The sequence below is a fragment of the Rissa tridactyla genome, chromosome 7 (assembly GCF_028500815.1).
Source record: "Rissa tridactyla isolate bRisTri1 chromosome 7, bRisTri1.patW.cur.20221130, whole genome shotgun sequence".
NCBI lineage: Eukaryota > Metazoa > Chordata > Aves > Charadriiformes > Laridae > Rissa > Rissa tridactyla.
This window is the reverse complement of record NC_071472.1, coordinates 12,201,686-12,221,403: the sequence shown is the minus strand read 5'-3', so window position 1 is coordinate 12,221,403 and position 19,718 is coordinate 12,201,686. Positions and strand designations below refer to the sequence as shown.

At 38.5% G+C, this 19,718-nt stretch overlaps 1 protein-coding gene across 4 annotated transcripts in view; it reads right to left on the bottom strand.

Moving 5' to 3' along the window:
- Nucleotides 1-19,718, bottom strand: part of MYLK (myosin light chain kinase) — a 219,919-nt gene that overhangs the window by 130,467 nt on the left and 69,734 nt on the right. For all 4 annotated transcript variants that reach the window (XM_054210264.1, XM_054210267.1, XM_054210266.1 and 1 more), the window contains exon 3: nucleotides 993-1,200. In XM_054210264.1, coding sequence (XP_054066239.1) covers nucleotides 993-1,200 — 208 coding nt within the window. The remainder of the gene's footprint in view (nucleotides 1-992; nucleotides 1,201-19,718) is intronic.

Below are 19,718 nucleotides of genomic sequence, written 5' to 3'. Positions count from 1 at the left end.
AAAGACCATAAATACTTAAACTCTGAGAAATTCAGTCATTGGGTACTGCCGTGAAATTGCTTTTAAACTGCAAAAAGCCCAGGTCAGAAAATCTGATATAAAAACAGCTTTAAAAAATCCTCCACCTCCATGCAAGTTGTCACTCATAAAAGTTGTCACAACTTAAAACTGGGGGAAAAAAAGATTTTGCATAATTTTTACAACAGAAGGCAGTAACAATCATGCCAGATCTATGCATATTTCAGTATGTACTCTGAGGATATCTGTTAGAGATTTTCACTCTGAATAAACCTTAATGCTGATTGTTTCAGGACTGCTGCCGATTTTTTCTTTGCTTCAAGAATTCAACACCAAGTTGTGACCTGAGGAGCTTTGATATTCAACAGATCTCGGACATGACGAAGTTGCAAAGAGAGAACTAGTACAATTGATTTCCAACCTTCCCTGGCTTTGTGTCACTTTTTACATTTTAAATTTGGCAGTTTGCAACTATCTAATATGCAGATGTTCTTATAAAAATTCCTGGGTTTGATCTTGGCCGTTTCCTGTGTGACATTAAGCATGCAATTACAACCAGGCGTTCAGCTTAGCAAATAGAAACATGCATGGAGAACTCCAGGAACGCATTGCCTCAGTGTGCCTATCTGATAGGCTGTGAAGCAAGCAACATTGCCACAGTTTTTACTGCCGGGGGAAAATACTAACTTTCCAGGCCTTCGTTTCTGTACTGAGTGGTGGCTTCCATGAAAATTGAAAAGTTTACACGAAAGTCTTTAAAGCTAGGTGATCATCATACACATCTGAAACTGAATACACATTTTACCTAGCTATAGACGTGTGGTTCCCTGCAAAATATCTTAAACTGTGAAATGCACTTAACTCTTGCATCAGTGAGAAAGCATGTGTGTACAGTTGTGATTTTAACCAGAAAGTTTAACACAGCTTGTTCATTTAATTAAACTATAACTGCAACAGGATAAGTATCCTCTTACCTTCCACTGTCAGTTCCACAGTCACTTGACGAACCCCACCATCATTTGCAGCCTCACAGGTATATTTACCACCATCGCTTTCCTGTACACCTTTGATTACCAAGCTGAATATCCCCCGAATGCTGCGGTCCACGACATAACGGTCTCCTTCTGGGACAGGATGCCCATTTCTGTACCACGTGATCTGAGGCTCAGGGTAGCCTCTGACCTGGAAAGATGTGAGAGAGAGTGGAGAAAGAAGGCAAACAAAACAGATGATGGTATTAGGAAGAAATGTTGGACATTTAGCAATGCAGTGGAAAGTTCTTGACACAGGAGCTGTTAAACACATACTCTTTGCAAGCCAAATGGCAGAACACAATGAAATGAAAAAAAATCCTGGATAAGTCAAACTGTTAAAATCATAAGACTAGTCAGGCAGATAGATACCTACACAGGAAAGTTTCCCGCTATAATGGTTTACCTGCAGAAGCATAGTGACAGTGCCAACAAAGAATCCTGACACCTGGGTCCTCATTGTTCAGAGACTCAACGGCAGTAGTGCTACAATACCCTTAAGTATGCAAGATTGCAAGGTATCTACACCAAAAATTTCTAGCATGGTTGCCAAGGATTAAGCTTACATTGTAAACCTGTATGGAGCCATCTAGTTTTCAAGTGTGCTGAGATATAGTACCTCCTGACAATATATAGACAAGAAATGCAGACACATACCAAATTTTGTCATGATCTTTAAAAGCAGAAGATAAGGGTATAATTTGAGAAAGTGTCATTAAGGGTCATTCTCATGTTATGGTGGTAGGGGGACTATAAAGACCTAGAGATATTCACACAAACACACTGCTCAACTTAAAGAGCTTTGTGGTCTACTGTTAGCCCAAAGAGGAGTTTTCAACAAAATGAACCAGTCCTGTGCTCGTTAAATAGCAACCATATTAATATATCCTTGCCTGCTATGGCATTAATGATACCTTCAGATTTGCAAGCAGATTCTCAGTTGGTACAACTAAAGATTGTTGGCACAACTGAGAATGGAGTTATTGATTTCAATTGAGCTGTTGAAACCTGCTGAGGATCTGTGTCTTTCTTTCATAAAAGAATGGGAAAAGCAGACATACACCAGTTTCCATCAAAGAATTAACTCCTCAGGCAAAGGTTCCTCCTCTGCTTTATGAGAGATGCCATCCTCTTTGAAGGTTGCTTTAGTATGTGTTAACTGTTAGCACACTTCCCCAGTCATAACAACTCCTGATTACAGTATTTCTCCCTTCTTTCTTATTCCCCGACTCTGATATGTTAGCTCTCCACCTTTCGACTGTTTGATCCTTTGCCTACATGTCATGAAGTAACTGAGTGGATCAAGATGAGCTGGGATGAGTAATAGTTGTGGCTGTGTTTGCTCACTGGGAAAGGAGCAATGTTGCATTTTGAACTACGTTATCAAATCTTGGCAACTGAACAGGAAGTCCCTTCAACCTCCAGGTGGGCAAAATATTGATGATCTGTCTTGAGTTGAAGAAGGCTTGGTTGTGGCTTGTGCAAATTCCTCCCAGCATTCTCCTCTCAGTTTCCAATCTGCATTTCAGCTCTGCTTTCTTCTGACTGCACAGCACTTACTTTCCAAATTACAATCTTTAGCCAACCAACCTTACCCATTCCTAGGTTCTCTTCTTTCAAAACCTTTCATTTTCAGTCCAGCCCCACCTCACTCCAGCTGGGTTTCTCATCTGTTGGAGCTTAACCTGCAGCTGTCAGAAATTTTTCTCTTTCCTTTAATTCCTTGGGTATCAGTTCAAACAAATTAATTTTGCCAGTGATGTGGCGACCCCTTCTTCCTGGCACTACTTACTCAATAGGACATTAATGTTTGCCAAGAGCATGAATTTGCTGAATAAGATGGAGAAACTTTCCACTTCTGGTACAAACTTCTCAAGTTCTTTCTGAGGCTATCTTTACCTAAGTAAGAGCCGTATTCTATGGAGAATACATTGTGGGATCCTGCGCAATGGGGAGTTGATTGCCGTTTAAAAATACCACGGCATCTTTCTACAGCTCTTTGTGGCCATGCCTTTTCTTTCCTGTGCTTTCTGAAAAACAGCGGCTCCCACTCAACCATGCCCCATAACACTACTCCAGCATATTGCTTTAGTGCTTACTCAGAGGGTGGGCTTCCAGGAATACCTTTTTCAGCACATCTCATTTTCAGAAAGAGGGAGTTGTGAAGCATCATATGAGATTTTGAGAGTAGCGTAGCTCTTCTTAGTTGATCAAGTGCTCACTGGTACAGAAACTGACTTGTACCAAAGAACGGTTTTCTTACTATTAACTTGTCAATGCCCTCCTGCCTGTCTTTTTATTTTAGGTTAAGAAACCAACAGATAGATTAATGACTTACCCAAAGCCAGAGAGTATATTAGAATGGAGTTTCTACCTCTCATTCTTGCTTCACTGGATATTACAATTTCCTTGAATTTGAAATATTTTAAGCAAAATGGCTTTGAAACTGCTATTTCAAGTGAAATAGTAAAATGACCGAGTAGCGCTTGAATTGGTGTGAAGAAAGAACCACCTTTGCAGTGCATCACATCGCAACCTCTTTACTAACAATAGTCTAGCCACATCTGTTTACAGCTGCTGAGATTCTGGCCTGTGAATACAAGTCATCAATTACACATCACCTAATACTATTTTTTCCAATTCACAATCATTCCTTCTGGTGTATTTTCTTCTATGTATTTTTCAACCCAGCTTCAAAGCTCCCAAGCATATCCCAGGGAACAATTGGGGCTGAACCAATGGAAAACACCTTTCTTCCATTTTTCTTTCTGTTTTATCATATTCTTAAGTCCCTCTTGGACCACACAGGGCCATTTTTACCTGACCCCTCAAGCTCTGGTAGACCATTATACATGCCCTTCCAGTATCACACGGCTCAGCCTACATTAAGCATTTTTACATTTCTTCCATGTGTTTATTTTATGTTTGCTATGTCTGTATTATTTTGCTCATCCACACCTCTACACTGAGGAAATGCCATAGAGAAAATTACTAACACAGGCGATCAGCATGCCATTTCCTTTGAAAAGGTTGAGTCATTCCCTTCCCAAACTCTGTATTTTTTTTCTTTCATTGTTTGTCAAAAATGATATGATGGGAAAGCAGAAGTTTACAGAAATGCTCTGTTGCAAGGATTTATTTCAGATCTGGGTTTGGAATGCATTTCAAACTGAGCCAGCCCTCTCTGAAATACATAGTTTTGCCATAAAAGTGTCAGGGACCCTTAAACGAATCACTGGTTACTAGGTTTTGATCCTAATGGATCAATTCCAGAACTGCAGCAGGTTTTATATTCCTCCCTAACCTTTCCAGGGCTTACTAAAAACATCTGCCTTGAATAAATCCACAGCAAAGAGAAATTTATCTGTTTATTTAATGCCCAGCAGCAGAAGGCTATAACCTTTATTTACAGCTTGGCCTGTGTGAGTATTGCCAGTCCCAGTGAGGCTACAGCTTTTCTTTACCTGCTGTACAACACTAACAAGTGGAAAACTGACAGCAAGCAGCAAATAACCATTGTATTAGCCCAAACATGAGTTTTGAGTTTTTGTCTGGACCCTTCAGCTGCTTAGAGTCTTCTTGGAAAAGTCTGCTAAGGTAAAACAGGCCTTCTGCTCTATGCATCAGCTCAGCAAGTGGAAAGAGCTAAGAGAGAACCTGTTGCCCGTGCAGCTTCCAGAGTTAAGATTCAGTTCTGCATCTAGGTCTGGGGGAAATGGGATAGCACCAGGTTCCCAAAGAAAAGAAATAAGGAGAAAAAACCTATTGAAGCTGTACTCTGAAGGACAGTATTATTAAAAACTGAGCTGCTACAAAATAGTCCGCATTCTCACAAACCTAAAGGCATCCAGTGACCACCGATGCCAGAATATTCAGTGATCCTTCTTGTTTGAAAGCACAGGAAAGATTTTCTAAAACTTGGCCTATATCTACACTCCATAAAAGAACTCTTTATATACCAATTTCAAAAAAGCATAGGTTTGCCTACTTAAATGCATCACAGCTGCAATAGCAGTTTAGGACAATGAGATGCCCTCTTTTGTCTCATGCTTTTACCTTCAAAGTCATATCCTGCTTTGTAACAACTGTTGCTGGCTCCAGTAAGGTTAACAATGAACACAAACCCATAGCATCCAAAGACAGTCAGCCATAAGTGACAATAAACCAAAGCATAAATAACTGAAACACTGATGGGGTGTGTACTATTACTGTTGCTCATTTTGACAGTAACACCTTAAGACTATTGGAAATGATGGCAAACATTACAGGACATATATTTTAGCATTACAAATGTTATACTGGCTGAGGTATTCCATGCTTGACGGTAAGGACTAGATAAACATCCCATGTTGCTGCTCAAGGTCACATCAACATACAAGCAGTGAGATCAGGAAGAAAACAGCTATCAAAAGGATGTCTTGGTTTGCAAAATTCCCCCAAATTACATCATATATAGACAGGCACATCAAAAATTGTGCTAAGACTGGCAATGATACAACTGTTATGAAGTTGCTATTCAGAATAACTCCCCTCATAGACATGATTTCATATGCTGCAATATGAATTCCACTAATGACTAAAATTCCTCTCAAGAGACAATCCTTCTCCCATGAAGTCAGAATTCTAAAACATTGAGATTCTGTCAGCACATAGTATTCAGTTGTGCTGCTATTTCTGTAGACCACCTTTGCCTTTAATTCCACAAAATCCAGAATTAAGACCTATGTACGTAAACTATTCAATCGTTGAATAAAAGAATCAATTGTATTTGGGTGGTTCAATCCATCTAAAAAAAAAAAAAAGGTTTTGAATTTACCTTTGAAAGACAGAAATATTCTCTATTCAACTTTTCATACTTCACATGCTATTTAAAATGTAGGTTTCAACTCAATTTGCATACCTTGCTGATTTTTGAGGAAGGTTGTCCCCTTTGTAGGCTGTTAAAGAATAACAGAGTGTAGTAGGTAGCATTTGACATCCTAAAATAAGCAGGTTTGCTTCTCCTGTAGCTAAGGGACACTTATTTTTGACACCTGGTTCTTAGTGAGAAGAATTTGGTATCATAACTTTCTATTTATATTTGAGATGGAAAATTACAGAATATAATTCTTAGAGAAAATGTATGGAAGTTCTTGTTGCTTTAATTAACATGTGGACTGATAAAGGGTTCTGCAAAAATAGACTTTTCCACTTGTCTTGAGACTTCAAGGGATATGCAGCCCTTGAGGCTATTAGAAGTGATGCTCTTAGCCTGTATCTCATTCACTGCAACACAGAGAAATAATTTATTGAAAATGCTAATGGTTAGTAGTGTAGCTAGCACATTTATAATTAGACTGTAGTTTCTGGAAGCATTAAAACAACATGAAAACAAAGTTTGCATGACCAGGGTAACAAGTCTTACAAGAAGAATGGCAATAATGAGAAATGTTTTTTAATGCATAAAGCTTCCTGCAAAGCAGAAGAGAAGAAACTATTTCCCACATCTATAGTGGACAGGACAAGGAACAGACATTTAAGAGAAATTGGCCAGTAGGTTGGTAGATGATGTCTGACAACAGTGACCTCCTTTAGAAGAACAGCAGGGGTTTTGCTTATTTGGCTGCCTGCCTGCCTATCTTAACATTAAGGAACGTCAGAAAGTGAGGTAACCTTTAGAGAAGGGTTTGTAGCCTGTCCTCTGTTCCATGCCCACCTTCAACCAGAAACTAGTCATTTCCGGGAACTACATCTCAGAAAAGGCCATAGATATCAGAAGCTGCAAAGGGATAAAAAGAGGACAGCCTCAGTTATAATTGTCAGTTGTTACCATTGATCTCCAAATTGTATGCTTTGGGTAGATTCATTAGAAGTCACACCAGGAGGAGATGTCAAGGGAGATGTGGAAAACCATTCAGAATCTCTGACAAACTTTGACCTTTATTCTGCTACCTGCAAACAAAAGCCTGACACAAAAAAGAAGGGACTTGGCACAGCAAATACTCATTACTAGCAGGGCATGAACTGCTTGCACCTTTTGCAAAACTTAGAGTATTGATCCATCAGATTGTATCAAGAAAGCACAAGAAGAAATGTGATTAAGTAGCATGAAAATTTTGTAAGTGTAATTCTACTCAAAGAAATGAAGGTATAGGAAAAAACAACATATAGCACTTACACTTGAAATGCAGTAGTGACTGTATAGTGTACCTCTTCTTCCAGTGTATAGGTCTTAGCAAAAATGGAATATTATTCTTTTTATTGCAAGTTATGTATTATATGGGCTGGTCTGAAGGTCATATAGCTGACGGCTCTCATGCAGCCTGAAGAGACTCAATCCAGACAGTAACAGCTGTTCTGTGGATGCGGCTCATCCTAGGTCCTACAAGAAAAGAGGTGTTTCCCATAGTCATCAGACTCTAACCAGTGTCTTCTATCTTCCTTGAATCAAGAGCCAAGAGTTTTTGGATCTGAACCTTGATCAAAAGACTTGTGAGGGGAGTGAAGTACTTGAGAGCAAATTTAGCAAAGGATGCTAAGAACTGCATACACTGTAACACGCGCTCTCTCCATACGGATGGAGCTGTGCGCTCTAATAAGAAAAAAAGCCTCTTCTTGATGTAATTGTTCATACAGATGTGAGCTTTTAATGTCAGTCTTAGGAAAAGAAGTACGGCAAAACTGTGGAGACTACAACATGAATATTGTGAATACAACTCCACCTAATAGGTGGTAAATTTTTATTTTAATTTAGATTTTTTGGTTAGTGCAGGTGGGAAACAGGGTTCTGGCCAGTGCAGCTCTTTTGTAAGTCTCGTAACAAAGCTTTGGTTAGGCTCAAGCTGCAGTTTGCTCTAACAAATGAACAGCAGATGTTCTTGATAAAGGAAAGTGGACATGATACATTGTTAAGCTCCTTCTGAGACTTTAAACACACACAAACTATATCTCAAGAATAGTTTATCCATTTTAAAAGCTTGCTTCCAAAGCAGAGAACTTGTCTGGCACAGTTAAACATGAAAATGTTAAATATTTGGAGACCTTGCAAACAAAGCAAATAACCTACCTCTTCTACAGAGCAGTCTAGAATCTACAATTGCCTCATTTAAAGCAAAACCAAAATACATATCAGGGCTAAACATAGCTCACTTCAAAGTATTACCTATTGTTCGTACAAGAAACAATAATGGTCTTTCCGTAAACCCTGGGTATGTTTTTGTTTAAGCGTTGAACTCTGGTACACTGCATCTGCTGTTTAGGTTTCTTGTTCCACATGCACACAGTCCTCATAAGTTAGTTCTTTGGGCGGAACCATAACTGGAACACAACTCTGAAAACATAAGTCTTCACAACTGGTGTGTGCAATTATCTGTTTCTTCTCCCAAATGGTGTGGAGCAGGGAGAGAAGAATGACAACACAGGCCTTCAAACAGACCGTTATCTTGCAAAAAAAACCAAACCGCCAAAAAACAAACCAAACCAAACCAGCAAAAATAAAATAAAAGAGAAACAAAAATCAAAAGTAGAAAGTAGAATCAAACATCTGCAAAGCACTACCAAATACTACAAATCATTCTTCAGGCACTCATCTGCAATTCTGGCAATCACTGCATTCTTTCCTTAAGCAATCTCAGACCATCCATAGTTACATCGAGCTCCTTCTCAAGATTTCACCCATAGAAGTTTCAAACCCTAGACATTTTGCTTGATTCTCATTTGTGGCAATGAAAAGAAAACCTTTGCCAAATTGAACTCCTTAATATCGCTAATGTTAACATCATGAGTGAAGGAAATCTAATATTCTTTTAGTCGAGTAGAAAGACCATATGCCACAGCACTAACATAAAAAGGCTGCAAGATTTGTCATTGTCCTGTTTGCCCTGATGCGAGCTATGGAAAAATTACTTGGAGATGCAATTCATAGAATTCAATGCAAAGGGTAAGAAGATCCAGAAGGTACAAAGAGAATTAGCACCTTCTTCCTATTTATTAAAAGCTGTTCCTTTAAAATGATTATTTCAATGCAAACGTAAGTGTGCCATATGAAGTTCTTCCTAGTCCAATGGAAAAACCTGTGGCCCAATTTCAGAAGATGCTGAGTAATGTGTAGTTTTCACTGACTTAAAACACGATAGTGAGTGCTGAGCACATCTGGCTCATTTTGACTGCTGTACCCAATTATGGGGATATGAATGAAAACCTGTATACTTTAATTTATTTTTAAAAGTCCCACAATATCATAAACTTACAAGGACCGAGTTCAGATTATGGATCCCGAATCTATACTGTAGATCATAGGATATAATTACAGGATCCAGGTGAGACAGAAGCTAGGGGAAAGTAAAGAGTTAAAGGATTCTCTAAGCTTTCACACGAGTGACCCTTTCACAGAGTTTCACTTCGCTGTCTGGCAATGTGCAAGGGTTTCTGCAGGAGCTTGGCAAAACGTCCATTCATCCTAGAAAGCGTGGAATGATTTGATCACGTGGAAGAATAAGTTTCTGCCATGCTTCTGTGCTTATTCCCTCTCTGACACTAGTACTGATGCTCTAGAATTCTGTAGCAAAAGATAAAAGTTTATCTTATACAAAATTCCTTGACTCTGATGAAAACTCATTAGATCTTGCTTCATTAATTCTGCAATGCTCCATTTGGCTGGAAGCATGCTTTCTGTTCAGATCATAAACCAATGCTGGGATTACATGCACACTACTTAGATAATCTGGAAGAAACATATGTAACTGGGTCTAGTGAACTATTAGCGTACTTCACAATTCCTAATTGTCTAAGTAGGAATTTGGGTACCCAAGGGCAAAACTTCCATCTTAAAATGTGTAAAGATACATGCACACAGAAAACATACACAAACGCAGCCGTTATGGTGGTCGTGGGCAAAAGATGTTACAAGAAAGGAAAGGTACCCAAAACAGTAATGAACTGGAGAATTCATGAAAAACAGAAAGCTTCTTTGTAAGGAGAATACTTTGGACCCTACGTTTGTGTGAAGCTTTGCAGAAATTATGCAAATAAAGCTGGTTCGGATTTTCCATCTGGAAATGTCAAGTTATGAGATGGTCACAAAACCAGGTTTGCCTCATGCATGTAGTGGAAATCCAGGGAACAGCCAGAACTTTTTCTCTGGAGCATACAAGCCTGATCAAGTGCAGTACCTTAGTACATCATTAGGGCAGCCTTAGGCGGGCTTCCCAGACTGCATGCGAGGCACTGTCTGGTTTAAGCTTGCTGTTTGACATTTTACTGTAGCTTTCTATTTTTTTTTATTTTGGAAAACAGCAAATAAACATCCTTTATATGCTTCCATGTCATTCATGATTTTATAAACCTGTTTCAAATCCTTGTCTACTTGTATTGTTCCAGCTGAAGAGCCCTTTTTTTTTTAATCTGTGTTTGTACTAGGAGCCATGAAATACCTCAGATAATCCTTGTCAAATTTTCTGTCTCTTTTCTAGCCTAAGAAAAGGACAGATCAGAACTGCATGTAGCATACAAAACGTAAGGACCCAAAGTTTTCTAGATTAACACAGCAGACTGTTGATGTTTGTTTTTTTTTCTTCCAATTTTTTTTAACTCTGTTTGCAATTTTTCCCACCTTGAGCTAATTAGTCAGAGAGCTGTTCAGGGCAATATCACTCTTTTAAATAGTAATAGCTAATAAAAACGGAACTAAGTATCTTCTATTTTTCTACTTTGTACTCAACAATGCCAAAGAGCATTTGATGTTTTATAGTCCAGGCACAAAACAGAATGAGATCCTTTTGCAGATAGCACCCCACCAATTTTAGTTTTGACTCTTTAAAGTAGTTCTGCAAATTTTGTTATCTCACTATTCAACCCCTTTTTGTAGATCGCGGAGGTGCTGAACACTACATATACTACTACAGTTCTTTAGGGGAATCAGCATTTACGGTACTCCCAGCAGTGAAGAATTTATGACCTATCCATGGAAGACATGGTCTGCTAACTGAAAAGCAGACAGCAGCTGCAGATCATTTCTTCTTCAGTCTTCTACATTTAATCATATTTTTTTTGTAAAATTCATTGTGGAGAGTTCCCAGAGGTGCATGGAGTGTAGGGTTTGTGCTCGGTCACTGGAGTATAGCTGTCTGAATAAAGCATTGCTTTACCAGGTACCATAACATCTACATGCCCATTTGTCCTAAATTATTTCTGAAGGACTCAAGTGGAATTTCAGAGCAGCACTGGGTGTCAAGCTGCTTTCAGTTTATTTAATTTCTAAGTTCAAACACCAGCCCCAATTAATGCAGCCCCTAAGAAAATGCTTAAGCTCTACTTACGTCTTTTGGAGTTAATCACATGCATAGGTGCTTTCCTAAATTAGATTTTATTTTATTTAAAGGATAAGTTTAAGTTTATTACATTTAAAGTAACATTTTAATAGAGTCTTCAGAAAGACCCCAAATAACCTGAAACATCATTCAGGTTAAATTCAGAACACTATCGAGGTGGACTCTACCCTTTCCAGCACAGTGGGCATGAAGGGAACGCACTGTGTAGAGAAACACATTTCTGTGTAGCTGCAATGTCAATCAGCAAGTGAATCAGAGGTTGGAAACCTCTGGCACACTAATGGGGGCATTTTCACACAAGTGCTGCAGTCTCAGAGTGGCAGTGGTGTTTTGATGGAGCTTTAATAAATCATTCTACCAGCAGCAACATCTGCCTTTTTACTTTCTCCATGTTGTAGCCAGCTGACCTGTAGCCATTAAGCGCATGAGGAGAGTTTTATGCAAACCACCCATATAGCTCACCTGGACTTTTTTTCCCCTGGAAATACAAGTTTTCTGAATTTAAGATGGGATTATAAGTAGACTGAATCTCTGACCATCTTTAGATCTATATTTATATTTAGTCATTGTGCAATTTTTCCCCTTTTTAAAAAAGTTTGTCTAGGTTGGCAATTCAAAAGCAGGCAGATGCCATAAACCTTGGATAAAGTCTAGGAGAAAGCTCAGGCTGTTTCCCCCATTGCCACGCAGATCCTGTCCTGGCTCCCTCCTACTCCTTTGTAGTTGTTGCACATTTCTATCAGTTACACTGTCACACAAAGATGACAAGGTCTCTGCAAAGTGGTGAAATTCTGACACTTTGTCAAGGGAGGATTGTGCAGCGTACTGAGTTATGTACAAACTGAAGACAACTTCAGTTCCAAAATAGGTAGCTGTCATGTGGGAAAGCGTCACTCTGACTTCATAGCTGAGGATCTGACACATGGAGACACCCAGAGACTTTGCCAAACTCACACTAAAAGGAAATTAGCTTTTCATATTTAGTAACGTTAGATCAAATAATCTGACCATATTTCCTCCTTGACAACAAATCTGCTATTGCTGCAACCAATGCAAAGACTGAACTGAAGTTGCCACCCAGGAGGGCAGCCGCTCTTCTTACCCTGAAAAATGACTGAAGCCATTAACATCATATTAATGTGTTTGTATACGGGTATCAAAGTACACAGTAACAAGTAATAGTAAAGAGTGTCCAGACAAAATAGCTCCAGAGGCCCTGAGTCTTGGCAGCAAAATAAGCATGTAAAATAGTGTTAAAAATAAGAGAATTTTAGCTTGCCACCATAGGAGAACGTGAGCAACGTAATAAGATACGACTCCGTCAGCTCTCAATAACTTCAATACTGTCATACAGTTCTGCAGAGTAGAAGTGTCTGCAGAAAGGGCCAAAAAAGCAAGGGCAAGCACAAGAGCTCTCAAAAAAACAGGGAAGATAAAATTTGCAGCCCTCTCTTGGGTGGAACTCCCATCAATTTTAATGAGAATTTTGTCTGCTTCTGAGTCGCTCAAAGGAAAATAAAAAAAGCAAACTGCAAAGAGGAAGCTTTCTTCCCATGGACTAAATGATGTTAAGTCCTTTTAAAAAGTGTTAAATTTTATGAGGTGTTGAATAGTTTGAATAGCTTAAAATGCCAAAAAATGCAAAGAAACAGCTGATCTATGTGCGTGGTTATGGGTCATTTAGGATTATGCAGTAAGAACGTAAATGAGTTCAAAGGGAAACAATTGTGGCTGCTGAATGGAAATAAGGCTCTTGCTAATGGTTCCACATAGCGTAGTAAGCCCCTAAAATATTCTCTCTTTCCCCATCCTTCTCTTCTTCCCCATCTTTGGTCATTCTGAATCAAGATGTCTATCAAACAGTACTAAACGAAGCAGCTGCTTTAAGTCAGTAGCAATGAGTTCAGGAGCACGCCATAAGCTTCCTGATAGGACCAGTGTTCATTTCAGAGCAGCAGCAATCTTTGCTACAGGAAACAAGATTTTGAAAAATCAGACCAGAATTTCACTGTGGTGGGAGAGCTGTCAGAACAGGAGCAGTTCATTCATTTCCACTTCAACAGGACAGTCTGATTTACTGTGTTTGCTTCTACTTTTGTTCATAAATTTTATTTGGCAGCACTAGAAGAAAGGCTGAAACATAAAACAGTTTAACACAATAAAAAGAAATTGTTGGGAAACTGTCTCCCCTGTTCTGACCACAAAAAAGGCTTAGTTTTTAACACTTGACAAAGATTTTTACATTCAGTTGTGAACTCTTTGTTCAGTAACAATTCAGAAAGGTGGATAAAGATTCTTTAGACCAAGCCAAAGCAGTAGGAAGCCTGCTGACAAGTACAGGATGAAATTAACACCAACATTTCACTCTGTCTTTAGCAAAATGTGTATATGTCCCCACTTAGAAGAAAAACTTAAACATTTAGATGTTTTGACTCACAGAACTGATCATAGAATCCAGACACTGAGCCACAGCTTGAGACTAGGACATCATCAGCTCAAAGAACTCTGTTGATACCACATGAAAAAAGCAAAACTAAACAGCATCCGTTATTTTCAGAGCAACAATCCCTTCTTAACAATAATATTAGGGGTTTGAATTGGCAGCCACTTTTAAAAGATGACAATCAACTACATTTCTTTCCTTTCTCAAGAGAATGATCATCATTCACTGTAATAACACTTGCAAAAAACTAATTTTTCCATTGCATATTATTTCTGGAAGACTGAAAGATTATTTTTATTTTACTTACTGCTGCAAAGTTTCTGTCTTAATAGGATGTGAATTTATTTTACGCATCACTGAATATTAGTGGCCCTATCTTCTCGTAGAAGCTATGCCACTGACCAAAAGAGCTTCGTACTTTCCCAGCTTGGGAATGCTGTTCTTAGGAACTCAATATCAATACATGCCATGAACAGGTAAGGAATCTTTGTAAATTCACGTGAGCATACACAGTATGCGTGACCTACTGTGGAAACTGAATAAAACAAAGAAAATACATGCTTTCTTTCTGTGCCCAAAACACACAGCTACTGGAAAATATGTTTGGAGCTATGAAATTCGTAATTAAGGGCAACAATCCATGTCTGGAATGTAAGGTGGTAACAAAAACTCTTTGCTCTGAATGAACATGCCCGTGCTTTATCAATTTCCAGCCAGACAAGATTTATTTCCTGCAATTTAGTAGTCTGGCAGAGGCCACAGGAAATGCTAAAACTGGATTTTGTTGCCGACTTGACTGCACAGTTATATGTTCATTTAAAGACTGTCTGCTGATAGTGATGAATGCTGCTGGCACAGGCAGTGCTCTAGATAGGTTATAAAAATTCTCCTAAGTTATGTGTACTGCTTTGTTGTTCGTGCTACTTGGTAGGGCTGGCAAATGCATGGGGCATGAAATGTCATTTGTTTTAAATTTCATGAAAAAGTAGAACTGATGTGATTACAAAGAAGTATAAAATGCAACGTTGGATTATAAAGATATGAACACATTAGACAGCCTAAATATCTAGCATTTCTCGTTGCACTGTTTATTCTGCTACATGCAACTTAGTGCTATGTATTAAATAATTAAGACTTCCATACATAAGCCTATTGCAAAATATCAACTGCTCATTAGCAACTGTCAGTGATGTTTTTATCCCGTAATAATCTGTAAAATCTGTAAGTTTTCCAGGCTTCACACGTACTTCTTAATAACATCTTAGCAGAGATAACTCATACAGTACAATATACAAAATGCTGTGTTTAAAATAAAAATAAAAATCAAGGGCTGAACAACCACCATTTAAAAGAAAAAACCCTCAAAGCACTAACTGAAATACTGAGTATAAATTGATGTGGCTATAAATTTCTAGTTCAACAGTTCAGAATAAATATTTATAGACATGCTGAGTTCAAGAGAAATTTTGTGGGCTCGCCTCTTCTTTCCAGTGCTTTCTCTTAAAACTAAAATTGCTGTGATCTTGGTAAGAGCAACACACACGTGCACTCAAAAATAGCTACATTTATTTAGGTTGTGGAAAAAGTGCTTACTCTGCATATGCTTTCAATAGAGCTCCACTTAACTGCAGTTGCTAGCATTCCTATTGAGAGATCTGAACAAATCCAACAAAGTTTTCCATTAAACCTCCAAGCGTGTAATAGTCTCCCGAGCAGACAAATCTTTGTCTACACTTCTGTCCATTAGCATATCCCACTAGGCAAACAAACCAGCTTTTGTGTCACGGCACTGAGGACCTAATTCTGGCATTGTGTTTTCACTAAGTGATGCTTTTAATCAACATCAGTCACCTAGATATTGGTGATATTTGCACCTAGTGTGAATCTTAATTTTCTCTTCCACAATCAGAAGGTATTTATCTCCAATAAGGACAAGTTTATGTCTAGGGTACTGGATGGGAATTGAACTTCTAGAAGACAGCAGTTCAGTTCTGAATCCAGGCATGTATTTCTGCGGGATCTTGCACAAACCAGTAAATCTCACTGTGCCTCAGTTCTCCACATGAATGTCAAAGGGGTAACAATGACTATTTCCTCTGTTGTCCTCTGAAGGTCATCAGAGAAGGGTCTAACTCTAGTCTGGCCTCTGTATGTGTTAAATACTATCAGCAAACAAACTAGGACTCCATTTGAATTAGGCTATTTAAGTGGTACCATGGAATAAGCAAAAATCAATACCATTTAGATAGTTCTTTAATCTGTATTTCCAAGATTTTATCGTAACTTTTCTTCCAGTGCCCTGGCTTTTAACATAACTTTGTTTTGAAATATTTATATTTGCCTCCCTGTGGAGATGAACTGCTGAGTTATTCTTCTATAAAGGAACACCAGAATTTATACAGACAAAAGAATCAAGCTTAAGTATATTGAAGTCTTGTTCCAGAGCGTTCACAGAACAGAAAAATTCTTTATTTATTGTTTGCCTGATGAGTATGGGAATGTGATATAAATGAGTTAGATTTCAGATACGAGATACCAGATACTACTTACTGTGTATGGAGGGGTGCTTTTACAAAGCTTTTACAAAATAGCGTATATTACACTAGTATTATAAGCTTTGCAAAAACAATTTAAATAATACATGCACCATAACTATAGGCTTGCTTGTGTATTATAGGGCACATGGAAAGAAGGGCAACCTCTCAAGCCACACAGTTACAATTTGACTCTACTGTGCAGCTAGAGGAAAATCACCATTCTGATTCAACATAAATCAAGAGAGCGCAGAGCTAGATGAAATAAGCTCTATTCTGTCGCCAAAAGCCAAGTAACCATGAACAGAATTATTTAATTTGTCAGTCTTTGCTTCCCCATTTTCTTTAGGCTACGTGTGCAGATTGTTGTCATCTTTAAATGAAAAGCTCTTGTATACATTACACATCAGCATATAGTATGACCTTTAATTAGTATTTTAGTAAGATCAGCTGTTGTATTTATAATAAAAAGTATATTCCATAGAGTAACATTTACTACAGCATTTTGAAAAGGTGCAGAAAAAGCAAGGAAAATTTAGAAAGAAAGATTATTTATTTTTCCATTTCACCTCATTCTGCACACGAATTACAAAGGTCTCTATATAAGCAATAAAAATATGCAAAGCTGACTTGGAATTTGTAACAGTTTGAGCCACAGTATTTTCAGAAGACAAGGATTGCTTTGTTCTGTCTGGCTGCAGGTTTACAGCAATGCAGTGATTTCCAGATAATAAAGCTATCTTCGTCACCAGAAAGCATAGAAAAAGATTATTTTTTTGTTAAATGGAACATTTCCAGGTTTTCACTCTCTCATGCAGAGTGGTATATATTCCTAAAATCCTCTAACAAAGAAAGGTATAGGAGCTTAGATCACCTCTAGAATCTCACTACCACATACCCTTAATGTGGGAAGGCTATCTCAGAGGTCAGGTTACTAACTTGTGAGTCCACACACGATTTAATTCTCAACCAATAACCTGGCTGTTAAGTTTCCTGGAAGAATAAATTCAACATATTTAGGCAGGCAATTCAAGGCCCTTACACCAGACCAGTCATCTCAGGGATGACTTGATTTTCTGGCTTCTACGAGTGCAGAGAGCGTTGACACATAACCTCTGACAGCGATAGAAGTGGCAGTGTTTCCTTCATCAAGCACTACCCCAACATATCAACATCTCTCCTCTTTTGAAAGTTATTTCCTCCACACAAGAGGAGAACAAAGAGCTGTGTATTCACATGTGATGCTGAACTACGAACTGGGATGAAGGCAGGTTTGTCTCCAGATACTAAACAATGATCTCCAGCAGCTTAGGTGCAGATATATGTGCTGTTTCAGGCACCTGTAGAGATTCAGTAACCTCCAGTAACAAAGTGATAACGTCATTAAGAACTGAACCAGGCACCTATGGAAGGACAATCTGGCCTTGCCTACTTTTACTCCTGGCTGTACCCTCCGGTTGGATCCTGAACTTTGTTTCATTTTTTGTCATGTCTGAGACCATCAGTAGACCCTGTTAGAGCACATGGCGCCGCCTGCTGTGTTCAGAGCCTGTGGGACTGCAGCCCATTGGTGATGGCACAGCCAGTGCACGGCTCACCCTCAGCTCCTGGCTCGCTTTCCTTTGGGGAGCGGCCAGCCCTTGCTGCTCCCTGTCAGACAGACTGGCTTCTCTTCTTCATGAATGGGTTGAATTGTACACGATTCACAGCAATGTTATTTTCTGTTCAACATGCACTTAGATGCTAGGGAGTCCAGATGTTACATGTGAAAAAAAAAAAAAAAAAAAAAAAAAAGAGTATGTTGTCTGGTTTTGCCCAGTAGGTTTCCAAACTTCATACTACATCCACAAGTGAAAAGAGCCAAGTAACATGTCAAAAGCAGAATTTTTTTGCTTTGGAGTTTAGGTGCTAGAGTGAGTGTAGACTGAGCAAAACCGCAATGAGTAATGATGTGTTTTGATTATAAACCTTCTCCACATGTGGCCTTCTGCAAAGATTCTGAATGCATCATGCTTGCTGTCTTTAATGACTACTTTCTTTTCCTACAGAGGAAAGGCAGAATTATACCAAAAAGTGTGATTTGGCCTCATTTGGTGTAATTTAGGTCAAACTCTCAGGGACACATTTATAGACAGTCAAATGCATACTTCGCTATTTTGTGTGCTCATAGTTACACATGGCACTGAACCCCTCCCTGGGGTTCACAAACCTCCCTTTGTGGTTTCATCAGCCAGATGACGGCAAGGTGCTGGAGTAATGTTTAAACCTTGCTTATGATGGGAGAAGGCAAAATGTATTACTAGTTAGCCAAATACATGTCTGATAATAAGTATTCCATCCTACATTTTGGGTCAGCTAGAAAAAGGAAATTTAAAGTTTTTCCAGCCAGCGGCATATTTCTGGAAGGAAAAAAGAAAAAAACCAACAAAAATCTTTTCCCCACTTTGTCCCTCTCACATCACTATAGGCTATTGACGCACAAGGAAAAGAAAGTTAACTGCTCACACTGTTCCGGTTACTAGGTCTCCTTTAACCTTTAAACCTGTGATAATTGTGAAAGGAGTCAAATGCACAATTCCCCAAAAAAGCAAGTTTAAAACATCATAATGGCAAGTTGCAGTCATGTTTCATGTACTACTAAGAACACTTATATAAATAAGAAAGCTCAATGCTACTCAATGAGTTTTATTACCAGTGGAATTGACCAAAACAAAGACTTAGGCACTGGCCCAGAGGAGCAAGGGAGACTAGCCTGGAAAAGATGATGATATTTTTCAAATTAAAAGCAGAATTGAAGAATCTAATAAGACTTTGCAGAAATTTGAGAGATTCGTGATTAACCAGCATGGGACAAGAAAAATAAGAATCATACTGACTACTTCTACCCTGACTTACACTGACTCAGTCTCTGAACATATCTGTGTTCAGCTATTTAGGATATGCTGATCTGCTGTTCCTCTCTTGCAAAACAGCTAGATTTTCTTTATTCCTTTTTCAGACATTTTTATCTTATCATCCCTAAACAGTGGACTTCATGATTAGTCATGGTATTTATTCCAAAGCCTGAATCTCCTTCACACCACCACACCACAATATGAATATTTTATATCTCCTTTTCCTCTGCAAATTTATCAATACATAATTTAACATTTTTTTCTCTGATTTCTATTCAAGGACTACAGAAAAATACCAAGCCCAGAAAACCCTACTAATGAAGTAAATTTTCTTCAAAATCAACCCTAGGGATATCCCTATGGACAAATACTTAAACACACACAATTGCCTTCTTTAGCTGACACAAAGCCATGCTTTATAAGAATACGTCATGCCAGTGGTTGATCACAAAACACATGTCTACAATAAACCCATTGCACAGAGCAGCAGA